This window comes from Spea bombifrons, chromosome 3 (genome assembly GCF_027358695.1).
Source record: "Spea bombifrons isolate aSpeBom1 chromosome 3, aSpeBom1.2.pri, whole genome shotgun sequence".
NCBI lineage: Eukaryota > Metazoa > Chordata > Amphibia > Anura > Pelobatidae > Spea > Spea bombifrons.
The window spans coordinates 21,054,861-21,074,952 of record NC_071089.1 but is presented as its reverse complement, the minus strand read 5'-3'; the positions used below and the strand labels follow the sequence as shown (position 1 = coordinate 21,074,952).

Genomic DNA, 20,092 nt, shown 5'->3' with positions numbered 1-20,092 from the left:
AATTACTTGTATCAAGTTTATATGTCCCCTAGAACTGTGTTATATGGCAGACGTACAGACAAGCTGACTTCATAGGATAAAGACGTTATGTTCAGACTCCTTCCCTTTTAGTGAATGAAATGATGTTGAATGTAGAAGTGGGTGAATGAGAATTGGGCATGAAGCAGAGTAAAGTCCCAGGTTTGCTTGTGATGCCACCTAACAAGCCATAGACATACGGCTGGAGTTCTTATTCCACTTCCGGTTCTGACTTGGGTCTAGCTCCCCTCCCTCTCGCTTAGCAGGGCCAGCTCTGACATTAGGCTGGAGCTTATTTTGGCAAAACAAAGCAAGAATACAGTGCATACTCAGTGTATCCCATTCCTAAAAACACCTAAGGCATGCTATATATTGCTTAGCCGGCCACCACGTCACTAGAAATGTAGCTTCTTTAGGCCTGTCTGTTTCTCTAAGCCTTCGTTAAAGCTGGTGTTTTCTTATCAAGGCTTGGTATTCTTACAGTATTTTTCATACTGTTTACTCTGTAAACACATCATCCTCGATAGTTTGTCAAACCTCTTCCTAACAAAATATTTAACAGCTGGGGGTTTAAAGTGGTGTCAGTCGCTATTAACGTGAGAACACATGGCAGTTTATGGCATTATACATCTAAATAGAAATATAGCATGTATCACTAGTTTTCCCAAAAACCTTAAATGCATTTCTTTAGCACTGACCATCTTTTTAGCTACAGCGAGTCATACGTTAAACTCTGAATACAGCACATGGTGGGGTTTCTTTAATGATGGCAGTTGGTAAATATTAATCGTAATTAAGGAGCAGCAGCCCATAAAATTATTCTGTACAATTTGTCTTAGATATGTGTGAAAGTTCATCGTGAGTCTTGTTGACATACCGGATTCCTTACTTTCCATTACATTATAAATGGGAAAACCTCCCCTTAACTAGCTAATCATTACACTTATATTATTATTAATGCTGATAAAAGATCTCCAACACTGATATTCCTGCCGTGGTAAGTTACAGCGCAGTTCATTTCACATTGTAGCAGACTCCATAGCGACACAGTGGTTCAAATGGTGACTTTTCAGTAGTTTTTTTTTTTTTTCTTCACTTGACACTGCCTCGGCTTCCCGCTATTCTTGGCCCCTGCCCAGCAGTCTGGGTTGGCCTGATGACGTATAAGTGACAGCTCATCCCGCATGTTAAAGGGTTTCATCAGTTGATGTCTGTCAGGTTCCTGTAAATTAGTCATAAATTGCCGTGCAGAACTACACCTCACTTTTCCCTAAGGCAGCATAAACGATAGCAAACACATCCGGCGCTAAAAGGACACCCCCCAAATAGGTGTGTGTGTGTCTATCTATATATTCCTTCTATGTGATCATCTGCTTCAATACCATACGTAACAGGCACACCTTTTTCATGCCTCTTGGTAGTCCTAACACTAACACACGTTCACGAAATGTCACTGCATAGAAAGATGACTTAATGGTCCCACCATGATTCAAATGCCACCTGGTCCGGTACACACAAAGCTTTTTGTAGTGACTTTTCAAAGCCAAGCAGCCTAGTGGCATTTTCCCCTACGCATCTTTGTAGCCCTACGATTGCAAAGGATAAGCTATACAGCCATAAAGTATCATATAACCCATATATCCCATACAGCACTCTAAATTAGGAATAGGCATGCTACTAGCCCATCAAACACCTTTGTGTTCCCTTATGTAGTTAATTGTCCAGAACGGTGTAATCTTGCATGATGTTTTTAGAGGTGACTTAACATGGAAAATGACTGCATCAGCAGCGTCGATGTGGGTGAAGTGATATTCCCCTAACCGCTTGAGTTAAGAATTTATTCCATTGAACCCGTTGGTCACAGATTATGTGTTTTCACCACTCTTCTGCTTTCTGTGCTGTTTTCTTCTAGAGATTTTCCATCTTACCATACAGTTACGCAATTACCGGGTCGCTGATTTTGCAGGGCTTCATGCCTGTACTTTTTTCCTTTTGCATAAAAAGCGATGCTGCTCATAGTTCTAAAGAATACGCTTGTGAAAAGACTAGATTCTCAAAATATCGCATCAACGATAATTAATAACCAATTTCTAATTCCGCCGTACACAAGATGCCACGTTTGCGTAGATTAGGTTCGTCCCTGGATGAGGTATAGTCATGTGAATGACAAGCACACATTCTTAAGGCGTTTCATACTTTACGAGATCTTTGAGTGAAGCTTGGCGAGCACCTTCCTGATCAGATGGCCAAGGTAAATATCTGTATTCTTTAGTGTCCAGCGAGACACTGGTGATAGATACAGAATATTCTCCGCAGCAGACTATAGGATGGAGTTACCCGATCGCCTATAGTGAATTCGGTGCTGTTGGGTATACCTTATATGCTGTAGAAGGTGTGTGTTTCCTGGAAAGTATGTCCTATTTTAAACCTGAAACTATGTGCGTTTCCAGTATAGCTGGTTATTTCCATGCATTAGTGCTCTTAGAATCGACCTCCTGGAGCTCTTTTGTGTGAAGCTGTAAGCCAGGTACTTAATGTTCCAGATCAAATAGACATTTGCAATTATTGTGAATTATTCAGACACGGGTTGTTTTTTGTTTGTTTAGCCCTGAACGTTTCCTAAAGTAAATTGAATGGTTATGCAAGTTTAATATGTGATCAATTATAGGGACTAAGGCGGTAGGCTTTTTAAGGATAGCGCTGGAGGTTTATTTGGTTAATAATTTCGAGCATCAGTTGGTTGTCCAGTAGGTCCGTGTATTTAGAGAAAAGTCACAATACTAACCTGCAATATCACAATTGTTTGTGAATCACCATAGTCTGTAGCTAGAAATAATACGGGGTTGATGGTCTGCATGTTGGAAGCATGAAATTCACAGACAGAAGCAGCCCTTGCTTTATGCCGTGACGCAGGGATTTTGCGGAAATTCATATTTTTGCAGAAGATTTGCGATATTTGGCTCACTGATCGTAATAAAGGGCCAGCCCAAGTCAGCTTCTCCCGTAAATAGGATTCAGCCGGTCCAGCCTAATGCATAGGTAACTCGGTGTCATATTATAGGCTTCTAATGCAGTGTGAGTGCAGGTACATGGGATGCCGACGTGGCTGGACCCTTCATAATGCATAGCAAAGTTCCTTAGTAGAGTTACAACTTATCTGCGCTCTCTGTGGACATCATTACTTGTCATTACTCGAGCTGTATTCGCAGTTGTCGGGGATGTTATGATTTGCTCCGTACATCCCCTCCACCCACCGAGAACATTTGCCTGCTCGAGTTTCGTTCCGTCTGCATGTTTCTGCCCCATATTTCCTATTGAATTCAGTTTAAATTAAAAACAGTTTCTGCTCCATTTCTTTTCCAACTAGAAATCGGAATGACCTCCAGCTGATCTCTTCTCTTTTGATGTCTCTGTTGCTATTCGGTGGTTTTTCAGTAAATCGTTTTTATGACTTTAACGGGATGTTTGTCGTACTGTTTTGGTCACTTCCAATCCAAGCAGACCAGACAAATAAAGGTCTTTTTCTAATGTAAAGTTCTGATTATTATTATAATTATTATTTACACCGCCCAATCATTTTTCACAGCACTATGTAATGGGATAAAGATGTTAAGCAGTCACTATGGAAATAAATGTAATGTTGCTGCTGCTTGCTCCGTGTCCAACAATTGCACTTGGAGTATGGCTCATAGGTTTTAAGGGAACACTCACACCTTATAGCTGTTTATACGAACATGCGTTCCTGACCTGGGGAGGGGAATGTCAAGCTATGTCGTATAAAAAAATACTGACTGTCTCTTTACAGCGTGACTATGACGCGGTTTCAGACAATGTGTGGGTAATGTTTTACAGAGTGGCTCAGTTATTTTGTGAGCATAATTGATCAGGTTTAACGAGATACTCCTCTGTCTTAGATGGATTAAGTTGTAATACTCATCCTGCCAAATGTTCTTTAACATCACACTGACTAATGGTCCAGGAACAGTCCTATGTAATGACATAGTGGAACTGGGTGTGAAAGCTTCATTCCTTTGCCGCTCTGGTAGAAGTAGTTTTAGTTATGGAAGTGTAAAAATATGTACATATGTCTGGGAAAATGATTAAAGGGAGAAAGCAACTGGTATTGATGCCACAGGATGAAAAGATTAGCCTCCGTGTGCTTGTACCAAGTTATATTATCTGTACAAAGGTCTGTACTAATCGGCCCGTCATTCATTCCGTTTTAAACCTCCCCGTGAATTTAGACATAACCGCCTCTGCAGTGAGATGTTACACGTGGCTACTGCTGCAATTTAAGATCTTAGATCTAACAAAAATTATTTTGGGGGTTTACATGACAGCTCATAAAACGTCTCAAAAAAAGTCTCAGGGATTTTAGATGGAATTTCATAGTGACTGTCTTCTTCTTTTCATGTCTATACAATCATGTTTGATAAGTGCATGGCAGTACTTGTGCGTGTTGTGTGATGTCCGTGTAGTTTGCTGTGTTCCTGTACCAGCTCCAGGCTAAACTTTGCTCAAAGTCATCTCCCTGTACAGTCTGAAGGTTTTGTCCAGCGTTCCCACACCTTCAGTTGTGTTGGTACGATGTCCCTGTGGCTCCCATATATCTTGGGGTTATTTTGCTAGCAAAATGTAGAGGTCAAATTATTGTGTTTATTAGTGATACTTGTTGCTAATGAGTGGTTCTTGCATGCCAACCAATAATGATTCTAATTAGCCACCCCTGGACTTAAGCTTCTAAACAATCAAATAATATACATTGAGCCTATCAACATCTAACATGTTTTTGTTTTACCTTTCAAGATTCAGCCGTACGAGAAGATTAAAGCAAAGGGAATTCCGGATAACATAGCATCTGTGTTGAACAAGCTGGTTGTTGTGAAACTAAATGGAGGTTTGGGTACCAGCATGGGCTGTAAGGGCCCAAAAAGTCTTATTGGAGTCCGTAATGAAAACACCTTCCTTGATCTCACTGTAAAACAGATAGAGGTAAGTGTGTGTGTGTGTGTGTGTAGATAGTGCTGTTGTGATTGCATCGCTTAGAACCCTGTGTATTGTATCTGCAGGACATGGCTAGCGTTGCTCATTCTCACGCCACCACGATCTTTGACTTTTTATGTTTTCATAGGGCATACCTGTGGAGGGGGTATTGGCTTAGTAACATTCCCTAGCTGTTTACTCAAGACATTTTCTAGTGTTTGGGACTACATATATATCTATTAAACCACATAGTAAAGTTTTTTTTTTTTTGAATGTTGCTTATTTCTTTAACAGCATTTAAATGTAACATACAACACAGAAGTACCTTTGGTTCTGATGAATTCCTTCAACACTGATGAAGACACAAAGAAAATTCTCCAGAAATACAGTCACTGTCGGGTGAAGATTTATACGTTTAATCAGAGCAGGTAAATTGATCCTTTCCAGAGAACAAGACTAAAATGCTGCTTTCTCAAAAGGAGTTCTAAGGACTTTTGGCAATTTCAGCCTCAGGAGATTGTGGAACATTAAACGTGTCCTTGGGTGGTAGTGAGAGGTCACAAAAATGAGACTTATATGTCAAGAAATATCACAGATTCCCTTGTTTGACTTTCCTGCGCTCATTTAATAATGTTGAAACAAATCTCTTAATTGTACCTGAAGTCAAATTTGAGAGGCTTAGAAAGAATATATCTATTATTTAATTGTGCAAAGGTAATTAATCTCTGTGTTGCATGGAGAGGGATAATGAACTAAACTATAAACTGTGATACTGTGCATTGCGAGAGATATATAAAAAATATCCCCTGTTCTCTATTTAAAGAATCCCACTCTAAAGGGAATGGATTTTATGTGCAGATAAACAAATGGGATTTTTCAGCTATATTGACCCAGTATTACCGTATATTTAGCAAGATCCTGCCATACAAAGCAATCCTCTTTCTCCCGCTGCACATGATTGTAGATTTCAGCAGAATTTGACATCACTAGCTCAGCTTTGGAAGTACTCGGAGGTAGAGAATTGGTTATATACCAGCTATGCAAAGACCTTAACAGTGTAAATGGTCCAGATACAAGGCAGATCCTTGTTGAACCTATTGAACTGATGCCCTCTTGGGAACTTGAATGTTTGATAGGGTAATGCACCACTCATAAAGGGGATTACACATACTGTATTGTGGGCCTGTGCGGTACATTAATAAATAACCCCCAATGTGTCTTTGGAGTATGTGGATAATGAACTCACACATTTTCTGTCACAGGTATCCAAGGATTAATAAGGAGTCATTACTGCCAATAGCCAAGGATTTGTCATATTCTGTGGAAAATGCGGAGACTTGGTATCCACCAGGTCACGGCGACATCTATGCCAGTTTTTATAATTCTGGCCTTTTGGACAGATTCTTACAAGAGGGGAAGGAATATATTTTTGTTTCCAACATTGACAATCTGGGAGCTACAGTGGACCTCCACATCCTCAACCACCTTATGAATCCACCAAACGGGAAGCGCTGTGAATTTGTCATGGAAGTTACAGACAAAACAAGGGCAGATGTGAAGGTGAATGCTTTACTTTATTACACTATATTTGTTCAGCTAAACTAAAATTACATGCACATTACACAGTGAATATGTAAAGCATACAATTTACTGGTTTGTCAAAGCTTCAATGGTAGCCTTGCTCACTAAAGTACTGTACATTATTGGGACAGACTTACATCCTCATCCTGCTCTCTTTTATTGGAATTCCCAGTGATCAGTGATGGTTAGCTTTAATATATACAGTAGTGTAAAAAAAAAGAAAGTACATCCTCTTTCAATTCTGGTTTACACATCAGAACATTATAATGATCATCTGTTCCTTAGCAGGTCTAAAATTAGGTAACAACAACCTCAGATGAACAACAGCAGATTACATATTATACCGTGTCATGATATATATTTAAAAAAAAAAGCCAAATTGGAGAAGCCATGTCTAAAACAAACAAAGAAACTAAGTACACCCTTACTGCTTCCATAGGAATTAAGAGGCTAGGTAGCAGGCAGGTGCTGCTAATCAAATGCCCTTGATAATTTGATCATCAGCAAGTGTGACCACCTCTATAATTACTGAAGTTTTAGCAGTTTGCTGATATTGTCAGGTGTGTGATAACATAATGCCAAGAAGGAAAGACATCGGCAATGATCTTAGAGAAGCAATTGTTGCTGCCCATCAATCTAGGAAGGGTTATAAGGTCATCTCCAAACAATCCATCATTCTACAATGGGAAACATTCAAGCCATTTGCCAACGTTCCCAGGAATGGACATCCCAGCAAATTCACCCCAAGGTAAGACCGCGCAATGCTCAGGAAAATTGCTAAATACCCAAAAGGTACATCTCAGGCTCTACAGGCCTCTGCTTGTTAAAGTTCATGACAGTACAATTAGAAAAAGACTGAACAAATATGGTTTGTTTGGAAGGGTTGCCAAGAGAGAACTTCTCCAAAAGAACATGGCAGCAAGGCTTAGGTTTGCAAAGTTGTATCTGAACAAACCACAAGACTTCTGTAACAATGTCCTTTTGACAGACTCAACCAAAGTGAAGGTGTTTGGCCATAATGCACAGTGCCATGTTTGTGCTGATATGCTGTGTTTGGTTTTCACCAAACACCTCATAAAATCTGTCAAGCACGGTGGTGTAGGGGTGATGATTTGGGCTTATTTTGCAGTCATAGGACCTGGGAACCTTGCAGTCAGAGTCGGCCATGAGCTCCTCCGTATGCCCGCGTATTTTAGAGTCAATTGTGAGGCCATCTGCCCAACAGCTAAAATTTGGCAGAAGTCGGGTTATGCAACAGGACAATGATCCCAAGAACACCAGCAAATCTACAACAGAATGGCTGAAAAAGAAAAGAATCAAGGTGTTGCAATGGCCCAGTCCAAGTCCAGACCTCAACACGATTTGAAATGCTGTTGCAACCTTATCAGAGTTGTGCATAAACAAATGCCCACAAACCTTAATGAACTGAAGCAACGTTGTAAAGAAGAGTGGGCCAAAATTCCTCCGCAACGATTTGAGACTGATACAGAAAATGATTGCTGCTAAAGATGGTTCTACAAACTATTGAATCATAAGGTGTAGTTAGTTTTTCACATGACTTCTCCATTTTGGCTTTATTTTTTATCATAAATCGTGACATGGTGTAATATATCATGTGGTATTGTTCATCTGAGGTTGTATTTTCCTCATTTTTAGACCTGATTAGGAACAGATGATTATGTCCTAATATGTAAAACCATCAAATTCAAAGAAGGTGTCTTTCACACAACTGTATAAGCCTGCTGTATCCTATTATCTGTAAGGTTTCATGTTCAAAGATGCAGTGCCATCACGGAGACCTTCACCCTTATAGATCAAGTTGCATTTAAAATGTTTCATTTTTAGGGATTTTCAAAACAAAGAAACAAAATAGATATAACCAGTTTTTTTTGTTGTTTTCATTGCGTACACGCTCCCATGCGGGTTTCTAAACACACTTACCCATCCGGTTACACTCCTATGCTGGGTCACAGGCTGAGTTCAGATCATCTATCACATAAAGTGAACTAAGTAAGTGTACTATACCAAACCTGTGCATGGAAAACGTTCTGCCAAAGCCAAGTAAATATACGGTTACAACCTACACAAATTAGCCATTTTGTATCTTGTAAACTTCCAGCGGTCTGAGCTCTTCTCCTGTAAGATATTCAACATTTATCAAAAGCTACATTGTAACCAAATGATTTCAGCTGCCATTTGCTTGAAGTTTGTTCCTCAATCTCCCGTAATAAACAGGTTCTTCTACTCCTTGGTATGCATTTGATCTTTTTCTAACATTAGGTTTTGCAGGTTAATGTGCAGCCCTAAGTGCATATTATATGCCATACAACATCAAAATATTCTAAAGGTTATTGAAGGCGATCCAGCTGCTATAACACCATTCAGATCCTAACCATTTGTGGAGAGGTTGGTTAATGGCTTCTGATGGATTTGTTTTCCTAAAATGCCATTGTTCAGCCAAGTTTATTAATGCTTTGTTTTTGCTTACAAGTGAACCAGTGGCTGAAATAAAATTGCATCTGTTAATAACAGATTTCAGCTTCCTGAAACACATGGCAAAAAAAAATCTGTTGTATTGTTTGCGCTCAAGCAGTTTGTGTTTAAAGGGCCCTATAAATATGTAACTTAACACAGACGTGAGAGAATACAATGAAAATGTTTCTTATATCATGTTCAGATAATCGTAAATGTACTGCTTTTATTATCTGTGTTTTAAACTCAAGTCTTTTTATTAGAAGATGTAGTAAAGAATAAAATATCTGCCTGATTATCGCTTGATCTATACACTCTGCTAAGAGATGGAGCAATTAGTCTTTTATAATGAAAACATGATTCAACTTACAAATAAAGATCAGTTTGTTATCCACATTTAGCAGATTGCTTTATTCCAGTTCCATGTATTTTGTGAGCGGTTCATGGTATGTATTTGTAATCCGGTTTCCAAACCTCCTTCCTCACCAATGTATTGTGCTCTGATTTACAGGGTGGCACGCTCACTCAGTACGAAGGGAAACTGAGACTGGTGGAAATTGCACAAGTCCCGAAAGCTCACGTTGATGAGTTTAAATCCGTGTCCAAGTTTAAGATCTTCAACACAAATAATTTGTGGATATCATTGTCTGCTATCAAAAGGCTGCAGGAAGCAAATGAATTGGATATGGAAATCATTGTAAATCCCAAGGTAAGAAGGTGAAATCCTTGTTGACCTATATATACCATTGCTTTACCAAGTGAAACGTTCTGTAAGGCTTGTAGAAAATGAACAGTGATGGGGAACCAGGTAACTTGGGAAGAGGCTTTAATCTCCTTCTGATATATTCCCCTGTCTCCGCAGACTTTAGATGGAGGATTAAATGTCATACAGTTGGAGACGGCTGTAGGAGCAGCGATCAAAAGCTTTGAGAATTCACTGGGTATCAACGTTCCCCGAAGCCGTTTCCTTCCCGTGAAGACCACATCAGACCTCCTGCTTGTTATGTCCAACTTGTACAGCCTTAACGCTGGCTCTCTGACGATGAGTGAGAAGCGGGAGTTCCCTACAGTGCCTCTGGTTAAACTGGGAAGCTCATTCACTAAGGTAACAACTAGACCCTAAAGCATGAGTCCTCTTAGGACTTAATGAAATGGACACTGGTAATTGTATATTGGGATTTTTTTATTTAATTTTTTGTATGACGTTTTCTTTGGATGGCACCAAACTTATGATTCTACATCATTCCTACATTCACAAAACAATATGAACGCTTAAAGGAATTGTGGCTTGTGGGTAATACTCTAGTTAGAGCATTATCCATCTGTGAAAGCTTGAAGTATAGAATTTCTCGGCGCATATTCCCATCCTGGAGTATTGCATTATGAATGTTTTAGGTGAATTAAAGTTTTATTGAAAATTTTTGAAAACATGGATAAACATAATACATCAAGACAATAGGGGGAAAGACATAATAATGAGGGTGGGGTAATGGGGCAGACAAAAAGTCGAGATCTTAAGAGCAGCGGCAATATTCTATCACAGCATGTTTACGCAAGTCTGAGTAGCGCTCGGTTGAGAAGCAATGCGGAGTGAGGGCAAGGTCAGTCAGACCGCGTTGGCAAGGTGCCGCGTGCCTCCGTGAGAGACCCACATGAAAACGATAACAGGAACAGACCGACACGAACAAGAATGAGGGAGGAAGGGGGAGGGGAAGGGAGACGGGGGGAAGGAACGGCAAGGGGAGAAGGAACAGTAAACACGGGAGGGAAGAAGTGCAATAGCAAGAAGTGAGAGCAGCATGGCAGAGGGGAGGGAAAAACACCCAAACGCCCAGTGGGCGATCACTCCCGAAGCAGGGAGGCCAAAACGGGAGAAGATTGGAAGGACAACCAGCTAGCCCACACCGCAGTATACGACTCCATCCTGTCCGAAGCCAGATGTACCATCTCCTCCAAGCCCCGAATCTCCTCCACACGAGTGACCCATTGGCGCAACGAGGGAACCTCAGAACGTTTCCAATAAAGGGGGATGAGGCTGCGAGCCGCATTGAGAAGGTGGCGAAGGACAGAACGCTTCATCAGCCCCAAGGAGCGCTCCGAGTGAAGAAGGAGGCCCAGTCCCGGAGAAGGCCGAAGCGGCTCACCCGTCACCTCCTCCAGACAGCGAAATATCCCAGTCCAGTAGGGCTGAAGTCGAGAGCAGCTCCACCAGATGTGCAGGTAAGTGCCCCTCTCCACCCCACACCTCCAACAAAGTGGATCACTCCCCGGCATAACCCTACTGATAGCAACCGGAGTCCTATACCAACGAGACATCAGTTTATAAGTGGTTTCTTGGTACCGCGACGCAATAGAACATTTGTGCGCCAAGACGCAAATCTTCTCCCACTCCTGAGCTGTAAGCACCGCACCAAGCTCAGCCTCCCACTTCCCCATAAACGCCGGAGGAACCAAAGAGTCCACTTCCAGAAGAAGGCGGTAAATTGCAGAGATCCCACCTCTAAGGAGGCGATCCCGGCCAGCACGCTGTTCGAACGGGGTGAGGGGCCGAGTAACATGATGTTTGCCTGGGAGAGACCGTACATATCTCGCCATCTGGGCGTAGCGAAAGCGTTGTACCAGGGTGCCCTGAATGGTAGGACTAACATGGTGAAAAGCCACAGGGGCATCACCATCCCAGACGGTCGAAACTGTGGCGTCACGGGGCAGTCCCAACGTTGGAAGATAACCGACCTCCAGACCCGGGGCAAAGTCCGGGTTGCCAGCAAGTGGAGTAAGCGGCGACGGAAAGGAGGAGAGAGCGCCGCTAACACACCGCCTCCGCCACACCCCCCAGGTCGCCTGCACAAAGGGGTTCAGACTGAGGGAGGACTGAAGCGCCTCGGGGCGGAGCCCCAAGCTGCCCTCGAGGGGTATACGCGTATCAGACTGTTCCATTGCCACCCAAAGCTTGGAGGCTGGACGGAATCTCCACTCAAGGAAACGCAATAAATGGGCAGCACGATAGTAGCCAATGAAGTCGGGCAGAGAAAGACCCCCTCTATCTTTCGGGCGCGTTAGCAGCATGTAACTGAGCCTAGGACGACTGCCCCTCCAAACATATCGCGTCACTAGCGCACGTAAGTCCAAGAAAAAAGACTTTGGGACGACAATCGGCAGGGTCTGAAAAAGATACAGGACTCTCGGGAGGACATTCATTTTGATCACACTGACCCGCCCGTGCCAAGAGAAATGAGGGAAGTTCCATCGAGCAAGATCGGCGCGTAACTGTTGGAGAAGTCGGGGAAAGTTTACCCTGTAGATTGACGCAAGATCCCTGGGAAGTTGCACCCCTAGATACTTAAGATGGTCCGGACACCACCTGTAGGGAAATGAAGCGCATACAGCGCGGGATTCAGCCGCCGACAGAGACACGTCCAGAACCTCCGATTTATCGGTATTAATCTTAAAATGGGAGAGGGATCCATAGGTCCGCAGTGCAGCGTGGATGTGGGGAAGGGAAACGACAGGCTGGGAGATCGTGAATAACAAATCATCCGCGTAGGCAGAGACCTTGTACTCGCGGCCAGAACAGATCAGACCGCGGATGCTAGGATTGTTCCTGATTGCCTCCAAAAAAGGTTCAAGAGAGACAGCGAAGAGAAGCGGAGACAGGGGGCAGCCCTGCCGCGTCCCATTGTGGATGGGGAAAGAGGCCGTGAGGGCCCCATTCAGTCGTAGACACGCCGAAGGGGATGAGTACAGCGCCATTATCCAGTGGAGCCAGGCCTGCCCGAATCCCATGGCGCGTAGGGTCTGGAACATAAAGTCCCAAGCGACCCTATCGAACGCCTTCTCCGCGTCAGTAGACAAGAGGAGAATTTTCTGTCCGGTCGAGCGAGCCAGGTGAATCGTGTTAAGAGCTCGATAGGTCCCATCTCGTCCCTCCCTCCCCGTCATGAAGCCCGACTGGTCAGGATGGATCAGAGAGCCCAGCACCCCCTGCAGCCTAGTGGCCAGCACTTTTGCGAAGATTTTCAAGTCGCAGTTCAAAAGGGAAATGGGCCTATAACTTTGGCAGAGCAGCGGATCTTTACCCTCCTTCGGCAAGACAGTGATTGTGGCCATCAGAGAATGGGGGTGCAGAAGCTCCCCCAGCCGCAACGCGTTAAGGAGCTTCGTGAAAGGAACCCCCAACTGCCCCCAAAACGTGTGGTAGTAGCGGAGGGGGAGGCCATCCGGACCCGGAGCCTTCCCGGCCGCCATCGACTTCACCGCCGCCCACACTTCCTCCTCCCCAATCTCCCCCTCCAATGCCGCGGACTGGTCCGCAGTTAATTTACGGCGCACGTGTTCCTCCAAGTAAGCGCGTATGAGAGGCATCCGACTTGCACCCTCCGTATCGACGGGAAGGTTGTACAGTGAACGATAGTATCGACAGAAGGAGTCGGCGATGTCAGAGGGTAAGCAGGACGTAAGGCCCTCGGGCGTTTTAATCCTACTAATGAACAACGACTGCTGTTTGGCACGCATGGCCCGGGCCAGTAGCCGCCCACTCTTATTACCGTGCTCATAAAAAAGGGAACAGGTACGGAGGAACGTCCGCTGAATATCCTGGTTAAGCAGCGATGTTAAACGACGTCGCAGGTCGTTCAATTCCAGGTAGGTGTGTTCATCACAAGAGCGCTTGTGAAGCGTCTCCAGGACGGCTATCCTCTGAGTGAGGTCCGCGATCTCACGGGTTCGAAGTTTCTTGCGGGCTGAAGCCTTACCAATAAATAGGCCCCTAACGGTGCATTTGTGAGCTTCCCACACCGTGGGCAAAGCCACCTCCGAGTCAACATGATCCCGGAAATACAACGCTAATTGGTTGGACACCTCCTGAACAAAGGCAGCTTCAGAAAGTAGGGAATCATTCAGACGCCAAGAGGTGACAGTGGGCCGATAAAGGCAAGCCCGGAGACGCAGAGTCACTGGGGAGTGATCCGAAATTGTAGACACCGCAATAGAGCATTGCTCAGCAAGGCCCAAGTGATAGTATTCCATAAGGATAAGGTCTATCCTAGAATAAGTGCGATGCGGGGCAGAATAGCAGGTGTAGTCCCGCTCCCCTGAGTGGAACGCCCGCCAACAATCAACCAGGCGATACTTCCCCAAGAGTGAGTTAAACTGTTTGACATGGGACGGAGGGGCACCAGCGGCACGCGAAGTAGAGTCAAAGCGAGGGTCAGGCGTCACATTAAAGTCCCCCCCCACCAACAGGATGCCCTCCTTAAAGGCCATGAGCTTACGGAGTATGCGCGACAGGGTAGAGCATTGTCTCTGGTTGGGCAGGTACACGGAAGCGAACGTGAAAACTTGGTCCAGGATCGTGCCCTTGACAAGTGTGTATCTACCATCAGGGTCAATCTGGGAAGCAGACAGGAGGAAGGGGGTCCGGCGGGAAATAAGGACCGCCGTCCCACGTGATTTAGAGCCAGAATAGTTACTGCAGTATACCTGCGGGTAGGCCGGGTGACGGAGGGAAGGAGCATCCGCCCCGCGAAGATGGGTCTCTTGTAGGAGAACCACAGAAGGGGCGGGGTTACGAAAGCTCCGGAACACCCGAGACCTCTTCTCAGGAGAGTTAAGGCCCCTCACGTTGAGACTCAAAACCTCAAGGTTTGACTGGCGAAAGGCGGGGGCAGGAGAGGGCATAGCGAGGAGTCAGAGAAGGAAAGGAGAGAAAAGTCAAGGGGGAAGCAGGGGTAAAAGAGAGGAGGAGGGGAGAAGAGAAAGAAAGAGAGAGAAAGAGAAGAAGAAAAGAAAAAAAAAAAAAAAAAAAGGGGGGGGAGGGTAAGGTAAAAGAGGGGAGGTAGGAAGGGAGCATTATGAATGTTTTAACCACAATATAAACTGAGACATATTTGCGTAATTAGTCACAGGCGTCTCTATCTCATGCTTTCTGACCACAGTCATTGCTGCATTAGAAAATGTACCTTCGTAATGAACAGGCTGTACGTGTCGGCTAATGGCCGGTACATGTGTGTATATCGCCTCCTGGCAGTGCTTCCTTTCAATAGACATATTTATACTTAGAATATCTTATTGGTGGTGAGAAAATCTATATTATGACTAAAACTATGTGGACATCTAATCACCACACCTTTCAAAACCATGGGCATCAATATGGAGTTGCCACCTTCCCAAGCAAAATGGCATTTGTGGGTCAGGCGCTGATGTCGGAGGAGTTCCTCCACACCAAACTTGTCTTTACGGACTTTCTACACAGGGGCTCAGTCCGACTGGAACAGAAAACGGCCTTCACCAAATTGGTGCTACGAAATTGGAAGCCTACAATTGTGTAAAATGTCTCTGTATACTGTAACACTATCCCTTAACATTTATCACTTAACTGGAACTAAGAGGCCCAAATCCTGAAAAACAGCCCCGGACCGTTATCCCTTCTCCACCGAACTTTCCAGTAGGTTCAATGCCTTCCAGTAGGTAGCATTCTTCTGGCATCTGTCATACCCATATTCATCCATCAGCCTTCCAGATAACACGCTTCTACTACTCCAGAGTCCAGTGGCGATGTGCTTTACCCCGCTCCAGCAGACACTTGGCATTGTGCATAGCGATCTTTTGATGTTTCTTTCAGGGGCGGGTTGGTAACTCTATAGTGAGTGACGAAACCAAACACAGGTGATTTTTTTTCGCCCTCTACGTGTGCCTGGTCTACTGCTTAGTGGCTGAGCTGTTGTTACTCCTTGATACTTCCACTTCACAATAATAGCACTTACAGTGGACTGGGGACAGTGGACTAAGGGGGTAGAGGCTTTTAAAAATAATTGTTTGCCATATGAAAAAATGACAAAAATATACATATATAATTAACTATGCCAAAACTACAAAAAAATGGTTGTCACCTGTATTCAAAGGGTTAATCAAGTTGTTATTGATGTGTTTTGTGTGAGTGGCTCTGCCGAGCTGGAAATATACAGCATGTTTGCTTAACCATCGTCAGAAATTCAGTATACTCTACAGTCCTTGTGCATTTAATCCACCGGCCCCCACTCACTCTCCATTTCGTCTGCCCCTTTTGCTGTTTAAAATTCAAGCAATAAAATATTCCTATGTGTTTAATATAAAAATATTGTGCAATTCATTTATTGTTCTATTGCTTCTAGGTTCAAGACTACCTGAAGCGTTTTGAGAGTATACCAGACATGCTTGAACTGGATCACCTCACAGTGTCCGGAGACGTGACATTTGGCAAAAACGTTGCACTAAAGGTGTGTATAGCCTGTCGGGGAAAGTGTCACCCAGCATCGCACGTACCGGGTGTTCTGTGTTGATTGTTCTATCAGGTTACATATGATCAGAGTTTACACAGGGTCATGTGGACCTTGACTAACAATGGACGCAGAAAGCCACAAACGACTAACACAACTGTGATGTCATGCAGAAGAGTCCGTGAAACAATCGCTCATTGTAGGCTTAAAGGGAAAAGTCTAGTCTCAATTAAAAATGTTGTACTTAGTAAATACATTCCTCAACCTGCGTGAGAAAGTAAAAGCATTCAAGAAAAAGTTAGAGATCACTGTCAAAAAATGAATGGGAGCGATTTCTGCGTATGTGCACAGGGTCCGCTGGGAGTCTCGGGTGAGCTTGCTGGTGGCGAGCACAGCGTGCATGCGCACTGACAAGCTGGAGGTATTTGGCTGAACGCACTCCATGCATTAGCCATAAGGAGAAAACAATAAAGGGGAATTGAGCTGTGTGTGACAATTAGTTACAGACGGTATGTGGAGGGATGCGACCTATGCATTGTATTCAGCCTGATCTATGTCTGCCCAGATAGTTTAGTACAAGGTCAGCCTTACGTCTAGATGTTTAGGCTTTAGATATAACCCTGTGTCACAGTGGCTTAAATGAACACTTGGATAGTAGTGCGACGGTCATCATGACAATGTAACTATATGCGTTTATTATTATTATTATTATACTGTTTTATATAAATACCCTCGCTATGTATTTAAGTCTGGCTCGGCTAATCTTGTTTCCTTTCTCTTCCCAGGGCACAGTGATCATAATTGCAAATCACGGTGACAGGATAGACATCCCTCCTGGAGCCGTACTAGAAAATAAAATCGTGTCCGGAAACCTGCGTATCCTGGACCACTGAGCCTCGGCCCATTTTATACATGATGTACAGTACATGTGAATGAGTCCAACGTAGAGGGCTGGAATTGAAGTGATAAACGCTCCGTCACCTTCAGAGCCAAATACCTTCCAGTATTGTGGTTTGTCTGTGCTCTATAGAATATATTTAATAAAATCCCTAAGTATTTGGAAGCAATACATAAAGATAAAATTAAAAAGATTTACTGTTAATGTTGAAGGCAATTTTAAGTGCAATATTATCCTCCCCTGTGAAGAAATAATAATAAAAAGATAATTTACTATTTGTGGGGCTTGTTATTTGAATAATTACTGTATTGGCCCGATTATAGGCCGCACCCCTATAGTTCAGTGCTATATTAATGAAAAAAATACACATTAGTGGAATGGTAAGACAGTATTTTACCTAATGAACAGGAATACATGTATTAACATTTTTGGTATCTATTATGCAGTTAGTCCTGCTTTTGACAGGATAAGTTATACACAAACAGATATTTGGAAAACCAATAGCCATTTTAAGCCCCCCCTCCTTAATTCATAATGCACCTTACGTATACATATGTCATTCTGCTCCCTGGATATCCTTTATACCCCCAGATATGCCAATCTGCACCCCCAGACTTGCCTCCCGTGCTCCAGACTCCCTGGTGTACAATGGAGGCAGCCGGTGGAAGTCTGCGCGATGCACGTAGACAACCTCTACTTCCGCCAGGGCTTCTATGACGGAGCGCCAGAAGGTCATGTCACGCCGGTGCTCTGTCATTGAAGCCATGGCGGGCAGAAGGAGAAGTTGCCACCGGCTGCCAGAGAGGAGGATTCAGGTCCCCTGCAGTGCTGCAAGGGACCTGAATCCTAACCCTGCTGCCTGCCTGGCCAAATGAAGGGTCAGGTCCCGGGCATGTCCCGGGCGTCGGGCGATACAAACCCCGATTATAGGCCTATAATCGGGCCAATATGGTGTTTAATTCAGCAGGAGACATTATAACAAAGTAACACACTGGGGTTCATCCAACTGTCACTATGATCAGTATTTTAGTTATTTGTAGACATTATTAAAGATCTTGTTTAACTACAGTATATTCTTCCTATTTGATGCTTGATATTCTCTTGGTTTTCTTTTTTTTTTTTTCTTTATTGTATTTGTACTTAAAGGGTAATCAAGGCTTTTCTGCTTCACTTTGAGAAATCTTGTGATGTGAGCAAACGCATTATTGGGCGACTCGAATAGTACCAAGGGCCCAAACACAGGGATGTGTAATGTGTTTGAACGGTGTATGTGATGAATATTGTTTAGTTGGGGCGTGGATGATGTACATGAGGATGATGTACATGAGGAATATCTCAAGCTGATGTTTTTCTGCGGACTCGCGTTCCATCTACCAACTCCCCTGAAAGTGGGAGTTTTTAACATAAGGCAAATATGGGACATGTATTTATTATTTTTAAGGGATTGGACATCCACGCCTTGTATTACATGTAATTAGGCACTTCACACTGCCTTTTACTTGCGCACGTTGCTACCATCACAAGCGTTCTAGATTAAAAAATATATAAATAAAATCTTAAAAAAAGGCTACAAAGTTTATTCAGGATCTAAATAAGTGTATCAGTTTCCCTAACAATATTATTGAACATAGAAGACCATGAAAAGAAAACAAAAGATGGTTAAATGTGGAGGCTAACCCTAGACATGCTTGAGAGCAATAGTATCAAAATATGAGAGGTCCTATATGGTTTGAGGGAGAGATAAGAATAGTACTGTGACCCGTAGTCTAGTGATAGTTGCATAGGGGATTGGGCTTTCTACAAACACCTCTTCCCAAACAGAGAGAAATCCTACCCGCTGTAAACTAAAACCTACGCTGTGAGGAATGCCTGTTGTGGAACACAGATGGCTCTCGTACCCAATAATAGCTCAGACTACCTGTCCTGTGTTCCTCAGATTAGACTTATGTACTAAAATGAAGTAAAAGTGACCCACAGAAAACACATGCCAGAGCCTTGTCAGGGATTTAGCCAAAGGATAGCATTATACAGGAACAGATATGGTTTGCCCATAATGTATGGTGATATCAGGGAGTGGCATGTTGATCTCTTCTATGCATTCCCATGAGAACGGCCAAACCACTTAACCACCAATTACATCAAAGGAGAAATAAAATCAAAAAACTTCGCTGGAACAAACCTTTGACACAGGAAATGCTGAATAGGGCCAATCCTGGGATGGGAAACTTTCAACAGCCTTTCCAAATAAGCTTTATAAACCCCTGCAAGGGAAGAAGTCAATGGCCAGCGTATGGACGTTCTCTGCGCGACAACACGGGAGAAACGAGAGAGAGAGAGGCAGGGTGTTCACACCGCAGGTACTTCACAGGGGGTGTAGGAGGAGAGCGTTGCGGAATAAATTACACATAAAACACCTTTGCACATAACAAACACAAGGGTTATGTACACTATATGGACAAAAGTATTGTGACGCACCCCATTGCTACACGTATAAAAAAAAATCAAGAACCCAGCCATGCAGCCTGCATTTACAAACATTTGTGAAAAGAATAGGTCGTTCTTTAGAGCTCAGTGAATTCAAGCGTGGTACTGTGATAGGATACCACTTTTGCAATAAGTCAGTTCATAAAATGTCATAAAAGTCACAGAGCGGGGTCCAAACTTCCACTGGCGTTAATATCAGCACAAAAACTGTGGCAGGAGCTTCATGGAATGGGTTTCCAACACGGATCGGCTGCATACAAGCCTCACATCACTAAAAACAATGCCGAGCAGTTGATCCAGTGGTGTAAAGCTGTCTGATGGACCAGCCTGGGTTTGGTGGATGGTACAAGAAAAAATAACACCCTCACGTGTCTGAAGTGGAAAATAATAATATATAAATATA

At 43.5% G+C, this 20,092-nt stretch overlaps 1 protein-coding gene across 2 annotated transcripts in view; it reads left to right on the top strand.

Moving 5' to 3' along the window:
* The window catches only part of UGP2 (UDP-glucose pyrophosphorylase 2), a 36,484-nt gene extending 19,002 nt beyond the window's left edge, over nt 1-17,482 (top strand). For both annotated transcript variants that reach the window (XM_053459334.1, XM_053459333.1), the window contains exons 4-10: nt 4,825-5,010; nt 5,296-5,429; nt 6,264-6,561; nt 9,566-9,763; nt 9,917-10,159; nt 16,203-16,307; nt 17,093-17,482. In XM_053459334.1, the coding sequence (XP_053315309.1) occupies nt 4,825-5,010; nt 5,296-5,429; nt 6,264-6,561; nt 9,566-9,763; nt 9,917-10,159; nt 16,203-16,307; nt 17,093-17,200 (1,272 nt within the window). In that variant the 3' untranslated portion in view covers nt 17,201-17,482. The remainder of the gene's footprint in view (nt 1-4,824; nt 5,011-5,295; nt 5,430-6,263; nt 6,562-9,565; nt 9,764-9,916; nt 10,160-16,202; nt 16,308-17,092) is intronic.
* Nucleotides 17,483-20,092: the final 2,610 nt, after the last annotated feature.